The sequence below is a fragment of the Pteropus vampyrus genome, unplaced genomic scaffold, assembly GCF_000151845.1.
Source record: "Pteropus vampyrus isolate Shadow unplaced genomic scaffold, Pvam_2.0 Scaffold36, whole genome shotgun sequence".
NCBI classification, from domain to species: domain Eukaryota; kingdom Metazoa; phylum Chordata; class Mammalia; order Chiroptera; family Pteropodidae; genus Pteropus; species Pteropus vampyrus.
In genome coordinates this window covers 1,632,326-1,649,084 of record NW_011888817.1, presented here as the reverse complement: position 1 = coordinate 1,649,084, position 16,759 = coordinate 1,632,326, and the positions used below count along the sequence as shown (strand labels likewise).

General features: G+C 55.3%; 1 protein-coding gene across 3 annotated transcripts in view; it reads left to right on the top strand.

The window, feature by feature from the left end:
• RAP1GAP (RAP1 GTPase activating protein) overlaps positions 1–16,759 on the top strand; it is a 48,865-nt gene that overhangs the window by 14,105 nt on the left and 18,001 nt on the right. For 2 of the 3 annotated variants that reach the window (XM_011357522.2, XM_011357524.2), the window contains exons 3-7: positions 6,602–6,695; positions 12,722–12,757; positions 13,880–13,927; positions 15,088–15,126; positions 15,495–15,680. In XM_011357522.2, the coding sequence (XP_011355824.1) occupies positions 6,602–6,695; positions 12,722–12,757; positions 13,880–13,927; positions 15,088–15,126; positions 15,495–15,680 (403 nt within the window). The remainder of the gene's footprint in view (positions 1–6,601; positions 6,696–12,721; positions 12,758–13,879; positions 13,928–15,087; positions 15,127–15,494; positions 15,681–16,759) is intronic. The other variant, XM_023529135.1, reaches the window with a different exon arrangement.

The window sequence follows — 16,759 nt, the reverse complement described above, 5'->3', positions numbered from 1 at the left end:
TGACTGCACGTAGGAATGAAGGGCGGGTGGGGGAGCGGGTGGCTGTTGGAGTGAGTGAGTGAAGGAATGCATGGAGTTCCGAGAAGGAGACCCCTGGGCTGCAGGGGGTGGGGTGTGGGGGAGGAAGGACAATAGGTTAATGAGGGGGGTGGGGCATAGGTGGCTCTAAGACTGTGCATAGGCATCGGGCACCACCCAATGGATGCTGGGAAGGCCCTGCACGTGGGCCCTGGCCCACCCATACCCCGGGCACTAAGGATGGGCAGTGTGTGCCAGGCCCACCGGGGAGAGTTGTTCTGCACTGACGGGGCAAGGAATAGAGAGCAGCAGGGTTCGAGCTTTGGTGTGGTACCTTGGGCAAGTCACCACCTCTGTTCCAGCTTCGGTTTCCTTCCGTGTAGGATGAAGGTAATATTACTTGCCTTAGGTTCCTCGTGAGGCTGTTGAGAGGGTCTAAAGTGAAGGCAGTTTGCAAGCTGGAAAGTGTCAGGCCAGGTAAGCAGATGTGGTTATGACCCGAGCAGAGGCCCCGTGGCTAGGGCATCTCCTCCCCTGTGTCACTCCTCCCCTGTCCCGTGCGCAGGGAGGAGTCCATTCCTGGGAGGCGGGGAGGGTCAGTCTTAGGACACAGCAGGGCTTGGGCTACCTGGGCAGGGAGGCGCTGGCAGTTAGCAGGTGGATGGGAGGCCCTGTCCCCAGGTGCTGCACCCCAGGTGGGGGCCAATCCCATGACCTCCTCTCCGGGCTGCCAACCTGTTGTTTGCTCAGGAGGCCACTGCCTGGCCCAGCTCCGGGATCCGGATGTCTCGGCGCTCTGCCAGAGCTGGGTGAGGGTGGGGGCCCCCCAGCTCACCCCTCTGCCCAGCCCGGAGCCTGAGGCTCTGCCCTGCTATCCCCAGGGGGACCTTGCCAACTCTACCATTTGATGACTGTGAGACCCTGGGCCCATCTTGCAACCTCACTGAGCCTCTGCTTTCTTATCTCTGAAATGGGGTGAAGATAATAGCAGCCCTTTATCACAGTTGTAGGATTACATGATATCACAGCGCTTGGCTCCCACCGACCCCCACCCCTATGTTCGCTCCCTGTTGAGTCCTGGCAGAGGTTAAAGGTGTCTGGGAGAAGAGAGCCTGGAGTGACCATGCCTATATCCCCCACCCATCCCTTGGGCCTGGGAGGAGGGGAGCCAGGCTCCCTGGGCCTAGCTTCAGAAACTTGCTTACCAGGCTGCCCCTGGCCACCTTCCCTGGCACCTTGGCAGGGCCATGGGCAAGCAGTGGGGCCAGTGCCGGATGGTTGAGACAATGGGCCTCTGTGGCCCCTGAGGAAGGGGGCAGTTCCAGAGCAGCCTCTAGTCTCTGGTTTCAGGAGATTAGAGGCCCCTTAGCCCTGATACCATGGCTGGGAGACACAGGCAACTCCCAAACCCCATCTAGAGGGGCCTCTCTCAGGGGTGCGAGGGTCCACAGGAGTAGGCCTCTGTACCCGCTTCTCACTTGGAGGTCTTTGGCTCCTCCCCTTCCCCCCATATGGATCACCAGGTTGGTAGAACCAGCTGCTCTCATAGACCTTTGGTGACCAGCACTGGACCCTGCAGTCCTGGGCTAGTCCCCCCAAATCTTTCTCAGCCCTATGTTCACTGGTGGCCGAGCCCCTCCTTTGCCCTCCCAACCATTCAAGTCTGGTTTCTCAACTCGTGTGTGTGATGACCAGCACCTGTCCAGCCACCCTGCTCCCCATCACAGGCTTCGTGCCTTGGTGGTCGTATGTCGCCTGTTCTGGCCACCAGAGTTTCACATGTTTAAACTGAATTTTAAAGCATGACTAGTTCACCAGGCAGAAAAGAAGGAGAAGGGAGCCCCTAATAGAGTGAGCAGCCTATGCAGAGGCTCCGCAGTGTGAAACAGTGCAGCTTGTATGGAAAACTGCCTATGGCCTAGCCAGACTAGGACAAGGCAGCCGGGCACAGGAAGGGGCTATGTGTGCGTGCGGAGGTGAGACTGGAAGAGTCAGCAGGAGCCAGATCCACCTGGGGACCTCCATCCAGGGCAGCTGTCTCTGGATGGCCAAAGGGCCAAGTGCTACCCCCAGGACAGCCCAGTCCCACCTCTGAAAGGGTGGGGTTCTCCAAGAGAGTGACAAATCATCATCATCATCATCATCATCATCATCATCATCATCATCATCATCATAACAACAACAACAACAACAGCAAACACTTCTGGAGTACTCACTTCATGGCTCACAGCAACCTGATGGGGTGGGTACATTATCTCTCATTTTGCAGATAAGAGAAAAAGACAGGACCTTTCACCAACTCTCCAGCTGGTTAACAGGTAGAAAGCAGCCCAGGGAGGCATTTGGTCATCTGCCCTCCGTCTTCTCTATCCCACCCACCAAGCCTGGGTCTGACCTGCGTTTTGCAGAGTGTGGGACCTCCCTGAGATGCCCGCCACCCCAGTGTGGCATCTGGAGCCCTGGATGATGGAAGGCCTGGGTTCTAGTCCCCAGTCTGCTCCCGCCTTGCTGAATGACTTCGAAGTGGTGGTTTAACCTCCCGAGCCTCAGTTTACACTCCTGGGAATTGGGGATTCTAGTGACTGCCTTATCTCCTGATCCAGTTCCGGTGAGTGTCCCAGGGGTGAGCAGATAAAGAGGGCTTTTGAAAAGTACAAAGAGCTGTACTCACCACGGTGATTATTATTGTTACCTCAATGCGGAGATAAGGGATGGGGAGGAGGTGCAGTGACAGTTGCCAAGAAACCCGGGAGCTGTCAGCAGCAGCTTCCTGCCTGGCCCATCCCACTCAGGAGCTAGGCCCCTGGGCCCTGCCCCCACACCCCTGCCTCGCCTTTTTCCTGGGAGAGATGGGTGCTCCGAGAGGCAAGAGAGCTGGGGCCAGCTGGCTGGCGGCCATGAATCTGCAGGGCCTGAAGGTGACCCAGGAATGTGCTTGGCCTGGACTCAAGGTTGGCTCTGGCTTTCTCTGCGACCTTGAGCAAGTCACTTCCTCTCTGGCTAGCGCCTTTTTCTGTGTCCAAAGTGTTTTGTATCTGTAGGCAGGTGTCCAGGCCAGACAGGGTAAGATTGGAGCTGGACCTAGGGAAGATGCTTGGTGGTGGCTGCAGGAGCCAGGAGCTGTGATGGGGAGACCACTGGGGCTAGGCAGCAGGACTGAGGTTGAGAGCAGCTATGATGTGTGTAGGTGAAGAACCCCAGGCTGGAGTCAGACCTTGGAACTGCCCTTTCCCTGGTGTGACCTTGGGCTTGTCACGTAACCTCTCTGAATCTCAGTTTTCTTATTGGGAAAAAGGTTGATAATAGTCCAACCTCACAAAGCTGCTATGGTGATCAAATGAGATAATGCCTGTGTAAACTGTAGAGTGCTATACAGATATATGACCATAGTCACAGCAGGGGGAAGGCATGCTCCAGGCACCTCCCAGCTGCTGCATGTGCGGGAAGACTGCAAAGCATTTTAAGCTGGGCCAGGCCATAGGATCAGGAAGGTTGTCAGAGAAGAAGGGAGCGGGTAGAGGCTTGGGGGACCCCATGTGAATGGAATAGTGGCGACCAGGAGGAGACAAAGGTGGGATAGGAAAGAAAGGGAGAGTCAGAGAGGTTCAAGTTCATAAAGAGGGAGGAAAACGACCAAGTCTGGGAGGTCTGCAGAAGCCAGAGGCAAAGGGAAGGGAGGAGAGGGCTAGAAAGGTAGGGAAGAGATGGTGAGAAATGAGGAAGGCTGAGAGGAGGAAGAGGAGGTGTCAGAGGAGGCTAGAGGGTTGGGGAGGGAGGTGAGGGGCTGAGTTTATTCATTCCTTGCAAACTATTTATTGAGCAACTTCTATTTACTAAGAGGCAGTATGGTGCAGCATTAGGGCACAGCATCGAGTACTGGATGGTCAGGGGTTCACGTCCTCCACATTTCATTTACATTTACTGTCAGCATGACCTTGGACAAATTGCTTAACTTCTCCGTGTCTTAGTTCCCTCCTCTGAAAGGTAAGGGTTAAGTTCATTTACAAGTGAAGCAGTTGAGGCAGAGCGTGCACATGGTACGACCTGTTGGCTGTCATCGCTGTTGTCACTATGATTATTACCTCTCTGATGTGTCGTGCTGGGTCCACAGGGCTGGCTGCCCATGCTATGAAGTTCAGATCTTGGGCTCCAGAGTAACAAACCTGGGTTCAGATGCCTGCTCTGCCTCATTAACTGTGTGACCTTGGGCGAGTTAACATACCTTCCAAGCTTCAGTTTCCTCATGTGTGAAGCAGGCAGTTTTGAGCACCAATCTCATGCGGGAGCTATGAGGATGAAATAAGATCATGCAAGGCATAGGTAGTCTGTGGCTTTTGTTATTACTGCCTTTCTATCCCTCAAGGCTGGGACCATGGGGGCAGGCAGGGCCCAGAGCTTCCGATTTCCTGCTGTGTCCTCATCCTGGATCCCATTTCTTCCCCTGATCTTCAGGACCTCAGCAATGACCTTTTAGGTAGAGTTGCCTGGGGGAAGGGGGTTGGGCATTGCCTTTGAGGTGCCAGCCAGGAACTAGAGAGCTGAAGTCCTCGAGGCTGGGTCGTGGGTAGAAGCCAGAGCTCCCTTGTCTTCAGAGACCTCCCTAGCCTTGTGCCAACGTGAGCAGTCCTGAGTGAGATGGACACCTGGGCATGGGGAAACTGAGGCTGAGGGTTCTGGAAGGGGAGCTGCTGCCAGGCTGACCCGCAGTGGCCACCGTCTGAACCTGGAGGTATAACGGGGTAGACAAAAGGACACAACCTGAATAGCTCTATCATGGGCAACAACCTTCACTTGGCAGCCAGGGCCATGCCAGGACAGCGGTCCCCACCACCACAGGGGCCAGCCTCACCTGGGCTTCAACTCCAGGACTTCCCAGACCCTGGGCAACCTCTGCTCTTCAACCCACTGACACTGGCCCTGCTCAGTGAAGGGCATGTGCTTTAAATTCTGGATCTGTCACCCACTTGCTAGGGGAAGTGGCTTCACCTCTCTGAGCCTCATTTTCTCCCATCTATAAAAATGGGGATAAGTGATGCCAAACTTCTAGCACTATCATGAGGGTGTAAAATGCTTGACACAGTTCCAGGCACACAGTAGGTCTCAAAGAAGAGTCCCCACGGCAGCCACAGTAGAGTTCACCTGGACCATTTCTGTGGACCTCTGCAGTCTCTGTCCACCTCAGCGCCTTGCAGTCTATAGGAACCTGTGTTTGGCTGTTCCCTGGCTCACAGACCTTCAATGCCTCCCGACTGCCAACCTTCATTCAGTCATTCTGTCATTCAGCCATTCAACAAATACTGAATGAGACCCTAACTTGGGAAGCCAGAGTTCACCATAAATGAATGAGTATCAGAATTTATTGAGTGAATGCCTAGTAGCTGCCCAGGCTTTATGGTGAATTTTTTTGGAAACTGAGACTAGGAAGAGTGTGTTACTCACTAAGGCCATGTGGCAGGCAAGTGCCTGGGAAGACCTCCCCAACGCTGATGCCATAGGCTGGAAATGGCGCTGTTATATCCAGTCTTCTAGGTCAAGACCTTCCGTTCTAAGATGCACCCCTGGGAGGCCGAGTGGAGCTATAGCGGGTCCCTCTGGGCCTTTCTCTTGCCGGTGTGGCTGGGCTGAGGGGAGTCAGCAGGGAGGCTGAATGTCCTCAGGGTCTCCTCTCTGGGCCAGGTTCCCGCAGGTCCTTCCCCTCTTGAGGTGTGGCAGTCCCAGCTCCACCTGAGGATCATCTGACAGCCTAAATGACTCACCTTCTTGGGATCTGTCTGGGTTGATGGGACTGGGGCGGGGGTACAGCCACGTCAGGGTGGCCCTAGGCAATGAGCGGAAGCCAGGCCTGCTCCCCAAGCTCTGGGCTCCCTGGGTCCCAGGAGCTACTGGGCTCTTTCTCTCCCTGACCCCAGAGGTGGCCTCCTCTGCAGGCTTTCTGGGGTGACAGGAATTGACTTCACCATCGCCAGATCTGTTTCTTTTCCTCAGAGAGGGATACGGGTGTGGGCAAAGAGTCCAGGCCTCCCTCAGATGCTGGTCCTGCTGCTGACCAGCTGTGTGACCTCTGCATGCCTCTGGGCCCTTATCTGTCAAGTGCGAATACCAGTGTGGTGAGGAGTCTGTGCCCTCAGGCCTGGAAAAAGAGCTTTGGTCTAAGGCCTGGCGCAGTAGGCCCAGCGAGTGTCTGTATTGGTATTGTTATTGTCAGTGATAGCAGAAGGCTGGCAGCCTCTCAGCCCTAAGACTGCTGTCTCCCTGAAAGCTCAGGGAATCTGGGCATCCTGCTAAGTTCAGAGGTTAGGGTTCAGCCCTCAGCAGCAATCCTCTTGGCTGGAGTAAACATGAGGAAGGCCTACTGGAGAGCTTGTGGAGAGACCCTGTCCCCATCTCTGATCTCTGGGAAAGGGGAGCCTATTTAGCGGCTCTAATCAGGAAGCCCCTCTTCCTCCTCCCGAGGAACCCAGTACCCCTTCCTCCATGAAGTCTGTCTCCCTGCACATCTCCCAACTCCGTGGGAGACTCTTCCAGAGCTCACAAATGTTCCATCTTGGGCCTCTCCTGACCTCACACTCTTTTTCTCTTCCAGGAGGAGTGATGGGCAGAACCAGCGCTTCCCTCAGGCCCTAGATCTGCCCCGATTGGACTTCGTTCCCCCCAACACTGCTTCGCTCTACCCAAAGGTATGTGTCCCCCTCCCCACTGCTCCTGATCTGGAGACCCCCCAGGGCTGAGAGATACCTAAGAATGACTACTAGGCAGAGGTAAAAAGTTCAGGGCTACCCCTGGGTGGGCCTAGTACCGTCTCAGAAGTTGAATGGGGGTGGGGCAGAACACCTGGGAATAAACTGGCCGGTCTTTTATTCTTCATTATCTTCATCATCAACATCACTCAGTTTCCTCTTCTATAAATTGGGTATGATGACAGTACCCACTTCACAGGGCTATTGTGAAGATTAAATGGAAAAGTGCCAATAAAGTATTCTGTGCACAGAGGCAGAGTCCTATAAATGAGGCTATTGTTGTTGTTATCAAAATCAAATGTTTGCCCAGATTTTGTGCTGTGTGCCAGAAAGCAATCAGACACAGACCCTCCCCTCAAGGAGCCATAGCCTAGTTTAGAGCAAAATAACTTAAGCAAAGTGTCAAATACCAGTAATACTCGCTAGTATTGATTGAGATTCACTGTGGGCCACGTGGGTACTTAGTAGGTACTTAGTTTACACACAGTGTCTCATTTCACCCTCAGACGGTAAGTGCTATGTGCTGGCTACTATTACTAGTACCATTTTGTAGAAGAGAAAATTGAGACTCCGAGAGGTTAAGTTAATTGCTCAAAGACACAAAGGTAGGATGTGATGGGGCCAGGGCCAGAACTCAGGCTGTCTGACTAGAGTGCCTGGTCTGGTGGCCTCTCTAATGCGATGTCATAGCCCTCACTTTTACGGTACACTTCATAGCTTCTAAAGCAGGTCCACAGACATCATGCTGCTTGGTGTTTTCATTAAACCTTGGGTTGTAGGCATTCTCCAGATGAGGATCCAGGTGCTCACAGAGGTGAAGTGGTTTTCCCAAGGTCACACAGCCAGGAAATAGCAGAGGTAGGATCTACCATGTTCCTCTCCCAACACTCCGGCTTGGAACAAGGGCCATGCACCTCTCCTAGGCCGGGAGGGCGGATGGCCAAAGGATGGTGTCCAGGTGTCCTTGTGTCCTTGTGGAGAACCACTATCCCTAAGGGGGTTCGAAGTGGGGTCCTAAGGACAGCATCAGGGAGTTCCTGAGACCCTCTCCTGCTCTCTGTGCCTAGGTAATAGCCCCAGATAGACTGTGTAGATCCTGGGGCTTGGCAGGAAGGGAGTGACTTGATGGCAGTCGGGTTCATGAATGAGCATCTGGGAAGAGGCCAAGGTTCTCACCGAGGGCTGTGTGCCCTTAGACCATAGCTTCTCCTCCCTGGGCCTCAGTCTTCTCATTAGGAAAATGAGGCTTGGAACAGCCCATCTCCCTGAGTCCTGCCTGCTCAGGCAGTCTGGAGCTGGCCTTCTTGGATTAGCTCTGAGCTGCCTCCCCTCAGGCTTCCTGGCCTCCGCCCAGTCTGTCTAGAAGCCTCCATTTGTGCCAACACAGCCTGGACGGCAGGCTCCTGACAGCCCACTCCCACCCCAGAATCAAGACACAGTCTGTGGTTCATCCTCCTTTGACAGGGAAGGAAACCAGGATCCAGAAAGACTGAGCGACCTGTCTGGATCCCCAGCAAACCAGTGGTGAGGCTGAGGGAACCCGGCCTGTGACATATCCTCCACCCCCTCCCTCAGTACCCCTAACTCTGCACACATTTGTAATGTTGATGGAGCCAGTTTGAGGGGCAGGAGACCCTGCCCCTCTTTGGTCCTAGTTTCTTCATCTGTAATATAGAGTTGACAGTTTCTTTTCTACCTACTTTGCCAGCTTGCAATTGAGTGATGACTGTGAAAGTAACTTTGGGAAGTAGAAATTAGGAAGCTGAACGATTATCAGCATATGTTCCCAGGGTAGGATAGAACACCTAGAAGGGACGTCCCTCTCTTCATTGGTAAGCCACATTTGTACAGACACTGAGCTACCCAGGACCTTCCTATCTTGCCCCCCATAGGGCTTTCTTCACTCGGGGATTCAGAAATCTGCACACATGTACATACACAGCCTACCCACAGCTAGGTACATGTACATAACACATCTGCACATGAATTCAGAGACTTACACATGTACACATGCAAGCGTGTACAGATACACATGTACAAACACATAAATATACACCCAGGATGTCTAGGCACACACACTCACATCTAGTCTCTGTCACACACAAACACACACACATACAGCTGCATGCACATGTGTGCACCCCCTTCACTCCACCTGGCACACAAGCATCTCTGGTGATACGACCAGGTCTTGCCTCCTCCCAGTGTGGAATAGATATTTCTCTGGCTGCATTTCGATGGGTGCCCGGAAGCGCTCAGGCCTGAAAGTGCCTGCGTAAATCAATATTTGTTGCTGTTAATTATTAAAAACAGAGCTACACCGTGTCTGGAACACATATCTCTGGAGTTCCCGCTGGCTCCCCGGGCTCCAGCCTGACCCAGGGCCAGGTCTAGGGGAAAGGAAGGCGCAGTGACTTCCTTCCAGGAACCCTGGAGATGGAGGGTGGTGGACAGCTGCCAGCAGCTCCCTTAGGAAGCTGCAGAGATGGCGGGCACCGAGCTGGTGGACAGCCCTGCCCCTGCAGGGTCTGAAGCAGCTGGTGTTGACTTGGCCACAGCTCAGGAAGCAATTGCTACTTTCCCAGCATCTGCCCCCACTGTACAGTGGCAGACACAATGCAGGGTCAGCTGGAAGAGCCTACAGAGGCCATATATTTTACAGATGGGAAAACTGAAGCCTACAGAGGTGGTAGGGACTCAAGTCAAGTTCACTCAGCAAATTGTAGCAAGGCCAGACCTAGGACTCACGTGTCCTGAAGTTTGCCCCATACTCTGGGGCCTTGGCTCCTTCCTAGGCACTGTGGTTGTCTCCAGGGTCAGGGGCAATTAGGATAGGGGTGGGGGGACAATTAGAGCCAGGTGTGGCATGGGGCCTGCTGAAGGGAGGGAATGGGCCACCACCGTCAGGCATTAGGGAGCAGGATAGGAGGGGGCAGGGGAGAGTAGCGCCAGGCCTTTCCCTGGATTCCTAGTTCTGCCTTTCCCAGCTGTGTGATCTTGAGCATGATATTCCACCTCTTGGAATCAGTTTTCTCTTCTGTAAAATAGGGATGATGCTCATACTTCCTGGGTTGTGGGAGAAGATGAGACTTGCGAAGGGTCCAACTTTAAGTAGATGCTCAAAGAAAGTCCTGTCTCCAAGTAGCCGCCTCTTTCTGACGGACTTCAAAGCCCATCCCAAGAATCCCGTCCTGGAGGCCCTGATGTGGGGTACCCAAAGTCTGGGAAGATAGAGAAGGCGGGGGCGGAGGGGACGCGCTGAGAAGAGCCTGGGGGAGTCTTAGGGGCCCCGCGCGCTGAAGACTTCTAGCGATCCGACGAGAGCGCGCAGGCGCAGTGTCCCGGGACCGTGGGTTGGGCCGTTCTGGGGGCGGGGCTTACGGTGTCCCCGCCCCGGATCCCCGCAGCCCCGCCCCTGCCCCCGCATCGGCTGTACCTGGTGCCCCGCCCCCTCCGGGCCAGGAGCTGGAGCCCGGAGCCCGGAGCGCGGAGCTCGGTGCTGTGGGGCCCGGGCCGGGGCGCGCGCGGGCCGGAGCCGTCCGACCAGCTGAAGCGCCGCCGGGGCTGGGGCTGGGGCCGGGCCGGGCTCGGGATGGCGCAGCCACGGCCCCTGGCGAACGCCGGCCGTCCGCGGAGGGGCTCGCTGCCCGCTGGGGCCGGCTGGCAGGTGAGGACCCGGGAGAGGATGGCCTGGCCAAAGGGGTCTGCAGGAGCTGCCGGGTCAGCCCGACTTCCTTTGAGTCCAGCAGGCTCTGCCCCAGCCAGGGCGGGTGTGCGAGGCTCTGTCATGGAGGGTGTGTTAGCTTCTGGGATGACACCCGGCCATGGCAGCCACAGGGCACACCCCTGCCCTGGGGTCCCAGGCTTTGGGCCCTTTCTGCCCCTTTCCAAGAAAGAGAGTGACTGTAGTGGCACTGTGGCTCGGGGCTACCATGGCACTGTGTGCATGTGCGTGTGCGTGTGCGTGTGTGTGTGTGTGTGTGTGTGTGTGTATTAGCTTCGGGACCATGTTGTCGGTCCCCTGTCCCCTTTAAGGTGGTCTGAATGTCACAGTTTAACTCTGCATGGTGCTCTGGGCCACTTGACTCACAGCCTTCCATGTGTCAGGGCGTCTGCTGCTCCTGTGAGGCTGTAACTGTGGGTGTAACTTGTTGCTGTGTGTGCACTCTGGGTGACAGTACCATGCATCAGTGTTTACATGGCTGTGACTCCAGGTGCATATTGTTCCTGGCCATGTTAGGTTACCCAGAGTGGGATGCTCTGGGGGACATTAATGCGCCCCCATCACTCATACTGGCACTGCGCTGGCATGAGGTTATTTGGGCATAGATGCCGAGGCCGCTGTGGTACAGGATGTTAGGTTGACAGGCATGTTTGTCTACCTGGGCTACAGGTGTGTGTCTGTGGTTTGTGCTGTAACTGCTTGTGGATTTGTCTCGTCCAAGCTCAGAAGTGTTGGGTGTAACCATAGGTGACCATGGGTCAGCGTCTCCAATGGACATTTGTGGTGCATTTCATGGGGTGGGTTTTGCCCCTGTGGTCAGGTCTCAGAGTGTGTACATGGGTTTTTGTGTCTTGTGATATTTAACAGAGCTCCGTGTGTGTGTCTATGTGTGTGTGTGTGTGTGAGAGAGAGAGAGAGGGAGATGAGTGGTGTGTACTCAAGTGGGTATGAGGGGTGTGTGAGGTTTGGACGTGTGCTCCTCATCCTTGGTGATTAGCCACTCCCACAGTTGCTGCATGCTTCTTCTTTTTCTTAAAACTCATTTAAAGTCTGTCACATCTGTTACACAGGGTGCGTGACTCTGATGGGGAAGGTATGTGGGAGTGGGGCTCTGTAGCTAAGTTTCTGTGACCATGCCTGCCTGTATCTGTGAGTGCATGTTATTGTGTCTCTCTGCACGTGGACATGAGTGGTTTTGTGGTGTTCATGTAGCTTTACATGCAATGACTAATGTGCAGATCTGCACAGGGATGGGTTTGCATTTGTTTGTGTGGTTCTTGTGGTACATGGACCTGTATGTGTGTGGGTGTGCTGTTGTGTAGCTTGGGACACTGACACATTTATTTGTGTGTTAGTAAATAGCTCTGAGTCTAAGGATTGATGTGCACAGACCCCATGGGTTTGTGTGTGTTTGCTTTCTTTGGTACAGCACGACTGTTTAAATACTGGTGTGTAGGCCTGTGTGTGCTCAAGCAAGAGAGAAAGAGTATGTGTTTCCTGGTGCACAACCCCATAGCACATGTGTGTGGACTCAGGATCTGGGAGGGGTTGGGGGAGAGGCACCATCCTGGAGACTCTGGGGGCTTCCCAGGCCCAGCCCCAGCCCTGCCAGCCGTCAAGGATGCTGCCTTCCAGGAAGGCTGCAGGGAGTTGGCGCTGGAGAGGCAGAAGCTGCCAAAGCAGCTGGCAGATGCCCGATTAACCCTGTGTGTGCCCTGGCTAGCCTCGGGAGAGGCCGTCTGGAGTGTGAGGGCTGGAGGGGGGAGTGTGGACTCACACACGTGTGTTGGACCAATGGGATATACCAGCGTCCTTTTTTCCCAATAGCACCCTGGGGTGCTTGAGATAGGTGGGTGGGACCCTCTTCCAGGAGAGGTGGGTGGAACCACAGACCCTTCTGAGGGTCCCAGCTAGGCTCCTCTCCAGGACTGGGGCCTGGGGCTCTTCTGAGAGGTCCATGGGCTGATCCTGGCACTGCCAACCTTGTAGTGACATGAAGGAGACGTGTCTCTCCCCAGAGGTCACATCCCTCTGTCTGAGGCACCAGCCTTCTCCTTTGGGTAAGGAGACTGAGTGGGCTGGGCTGCCCCTTGGGGCCCGTGCTTTGGGCTGATAGGTCCAAGGTGGTTGGTCAGAACTCGGACCGGGATGGCTGGATTGGGTGCAGACTCCTTGGGGGCTCAGTAGGATCGGCTGGACCACCCCGAGGACTGACCTTCTCTCTCCCCCTCCTCTGTTGCAGAACACAGATCTGTTTGAGATGATTGAAAAGATGCAGGTGAGGCTGGCTCCTTAGCTCTTCTGGGGAGGCACAAAGGGGACTGGACTGGCGGTGGGGGGCCCTTGCCTTATCTCCAACCCCACACATCTCTCAGAATGGTCCAGGAGCCCTTGGCAGACCATGCAGGAAGGAGATAGTGGCAGTGTGTTGTCCAGAGCCCCTAAGTGGGGATCACAGTAGGGGGTGGGGACTGGTAGTGCCTAACCCCTGTCTGACCCAGGGGCCCAAGCCCCATTTGTGTCTCCCCGGCTCCCATCCCTGTGTAGATCCCCAGCAGAGCAAGCATCCCTGCCTCAAACCACCCCCACATATACACATCATTCCCCGTCCCCCAAGAGGCATTACAGACTCTGCAGGACCCCCCATGTAGAGGGGGAGGAGGGACAGATGCCAGGGCACAGGGCAACCAGAGGCCGTGCTGCAGGTAGGGGGAGGTGTTAATGAGCGAGGCCGCCTGGGAGTGCAGCTCCTGCCCCCTCCGCCTGACTCCTGCCCTGGGCTTTCAGGCTCTTGTCTGTTTTCTGTGTGGGTATGTGTTGGGAGATGGGCAGGGGGCTAGGACGACTCGAACACACCTCAGGAGCTTCACCTGATATCATTTCACCCTCTAAACCTCTCCTGTCCCTTCCTATTACTCTGCCTCTCTTGCTTAGTCTTTCTGTCTCCACCTTTCCCCTCCTCCTCTCTCCTTCCCTCTCTCTCCCCTCTCTCCCTCTCCCTGTCTCTCCCCACCCCTCCTCTCTCAACAACATGTATCTGTGTAGATGCAATAGCCTCCCTCCCCACATCCCCACACTCACGCATAGGCACGTGTACACCACCCCTGCCCCCACTCCCAGCAGCAGGCGCGTAGAGCCCCCAATTCCCCCTGCTGCCACCCGCCTCCTGCAGCCCAGGTTACCAGCAGGACAGCCAACCCTGCAGAGGGGCCTGAGTAACCGTGCACCCTGCCCTGGGAATACCCCACATTGGTTGGCTTTCCCCTTCTACACAGGAAGAGCTATGAGCCCAGTGGGAGGCAGCGCTGCTGCAGGCTTGGGAGGGGTGCAGCGGGAGAGAGGGAGGGGTGCAGCGGGAGAGAGGGAGGGGTGCAACAGGAGTATTGGCCTCTCTTTGCAGGGAAGCAGGATGGATGAACAACGATGCTCCTTCCCACCACCCCTCAAAGTAGGTCTGATCCAGCACCACCCCATCCTTTCTTTCGTGGGCTCCCTGAGCAGCCTCTCCAAAGGGCTTGGAGGGGGATGGGAGGGGGGCAGATGTGCTCCCTCGGGTGCTGCTACAGCTGCCCAACCAAAGCAGCCAGCCCAGGAGAACCCATCACTCTTTCATGAAGAAGCAGTCTAGGACTTCTGAGATGTGGAGTACCCCTCCCTTGCTATAAGGCTGGGGCCCCGTTCCAGTTCCTCCCCACCCCTGAAAACTCACCCTGCCTCTCCAGGCCTTGCTGTCCCTGGGCCGAAGCCCCAATACCTCACAAGACAGCCTGTGAGAAATGGAAGCCAGTTACGATACACAGCTGTAGGAAGACTCAAACCCAAGACCCAGGAGTCTTATGCTCTTCTGTTCTCCGTAGCTCCTGTCTGGAAGGGAGGCTGAGGGGGAGGGGAGGATGACCTGGTTGCCCCCCACCTCCCATGAGGAGACTGACAAGAGACAGGACTGAAGGAGATGCAATGAGGCTCTTGTTTAGACTCAAATTTTCTTGGGCTGGGAGCTGCATAGCCCCTCCAGGTGGGCATAGGACTCTCTGGTTGATGATTTGGGACCCCAGCCATCCCAGAAGACTAGTGGCTGGCCCTGGGGGAATGGGCCCAGGGATGCAGGGGTAAGGATTAAAGAAGGTTCATGGGCATATAAGCCTGATGCTTTGTCCAGGGCAAGAGTTTTCAAAATGTGGTCCTCAGACCAGCCCCATCAGCACCACCTGGGAGCTTGTGAGAATGTAAATGCTCAGGCCCATCCAGGCCCAGGGCATCAGAAACTCAGGGGGAGGGGAGGGCGGGGCAGCGGGGTGCAGCCGTCTGTGTTTAACGAGCCTTCCAGGCTGTTCTGAGAACCACTGGTCCAGAGGTTCCTTCTGGGGAGGCAGTGGGCCTCCTCCTCAGGCAGGACAAGGCTCAGAAGAGGCTGCCAGCCCTCAGCCCCTGTCTCGTGGGGTCACCCCAAGGCAAGCCCCGCCTCACCCATGAGATGGGGAGATGAGGACCCAGCCCTCTCCACACTCAGTCCCGATGGCTGGCCAAACAAAAGAGCATTCCGGGGAGGCTGGAAGTCAAGGGTGCGGGCCCGTCCCAGATGGACCTCCCCCTGCTTGTGTTTTGCAGACGGAGGAAGACTACATTCCCTACCCAAGTGTGCACGAGGTAACCAGCCGGAACCCCCCTACCCCAAGCCTGTCCCCACCCCAAGCACTGGAGGCTCTCGCGCAGGGAGTTCAGGATGCCCTGGTCCTCCTCCTGGTCAGGAGCCTGACCACAGTTGGGGCTGGAGACTCAGTTTACGGGCTCAAGACCTCAGAGCCCATTTGAACCGAAGGCCTCCAAGGCAAACATTTCATCCTCTCTGCCAAGGTCATGCTCCCAGCTCTACCTGGCCCCATCTCCATCGTTTGAGAATGAGACTTGGGGCTCCATGTGGTCTGCGACCCATGTAGTACCCCTTAGTTGGGGAGGTGTCCTGGGGTCCCTGGTGGGGTGCAGTGTGAGTAGCTCTCAGCTGAGTCCCTCTTTAGGTCCTGGGGCGAGAAGGGCCCTTTCCCCTCATTCTGCTGCCCCAGTTCGGGGGCTACTGGATTGAAGGCACCAACCACGAAATCACCAGCATCCCAGAGACAGAGCCCCTGCAGTCACCCACGACCAAGGTGAAGCTTGAGTGCAACCCCACAGCCCGCATCTACCGGAAGCACTTTCTCGGCAAGGTGGGTGGTCCTCTGGTGTTGGAGGGCTGGGCCTGGGAGGAAGCAGAACCTTTGGGCTGGTGCTGGGTGAGTCCTAGAGCCCTGAGTCTCAGGGAGCATAGCGTAGTGGATTCACTCATTCATTCAGTAACCACTTATTGCAAAAGGCAGTATTATAGCGTAATGGTTAACAGCAAAGACACTACCAGGGTTTGAATCCTGGCTCTGCCACTTACTGCGTGGGACACTGGGCAAATCACTTACCCTCCCTGTGCCTCTGTTTCCTCAACTGTAAAAACAGAGATGGTGATGATACCCACCTCATAAAGTTGTTATGAACCTTTAATGACAGGATGCTTGTAAAGTGTGAAAAATGGCGTCTAGCATAGAGTAAGGCTCAGTCAGGGTTAGCAAATAATGAGCACCAGCTGTGTGCCTGGCTCTGTTCAAGACACCAGGTATATAGCAGTAAACAAAACATACCCAGGCCCTGCCCTCAGGCAGCTTGTGGGGCTGGGAATACACAGTAATGTCGTGGCATGACCTGGATTGATGCAACCCCCACTCCACCACCAGCCCCAGAGCGGGGACCCTGCCTGGTCACCACTTGTCAGAGTGTCACCCAGCAGTGTTCCAGGCAAGAGTTATTGGGCAAGGTTGTGGGAGCTGGAGGGGAGGTCCCAAGCTGGGGCCCTGTGTGTGTCAGGTTCCACACCAGGTGCTGTCTCTGGCAGGGTGTAGTGTGGCCCTGGGGTCTTGATTCACCTGGGTGCCAATCTTGGCTCTTCTATTTACTGATAACCTCGGGCCAGTTATTTAACCTTCCCGAGCCTGTTTCCTCATCTATAAAAATGGGGATAATAAAAATACATTAAAGCATAGAAAACCATTAAAGCATAGAGAGCCTGGCACATAGCAAGTACTCAATAAATTAACTGTTATTAGTACATCTTCATAATTACTCTGCGAGATCAGGATTGTCCTAGCTTTTCAGAAAAGGAAACTGAGGCTCAGAGAAGTGAAGTGACTTGGTCAAGGTCACATAATTACTGAGCTAGGAATTGGACCTAGTTCTGGCTGACCTTCCGTTAAGACACACT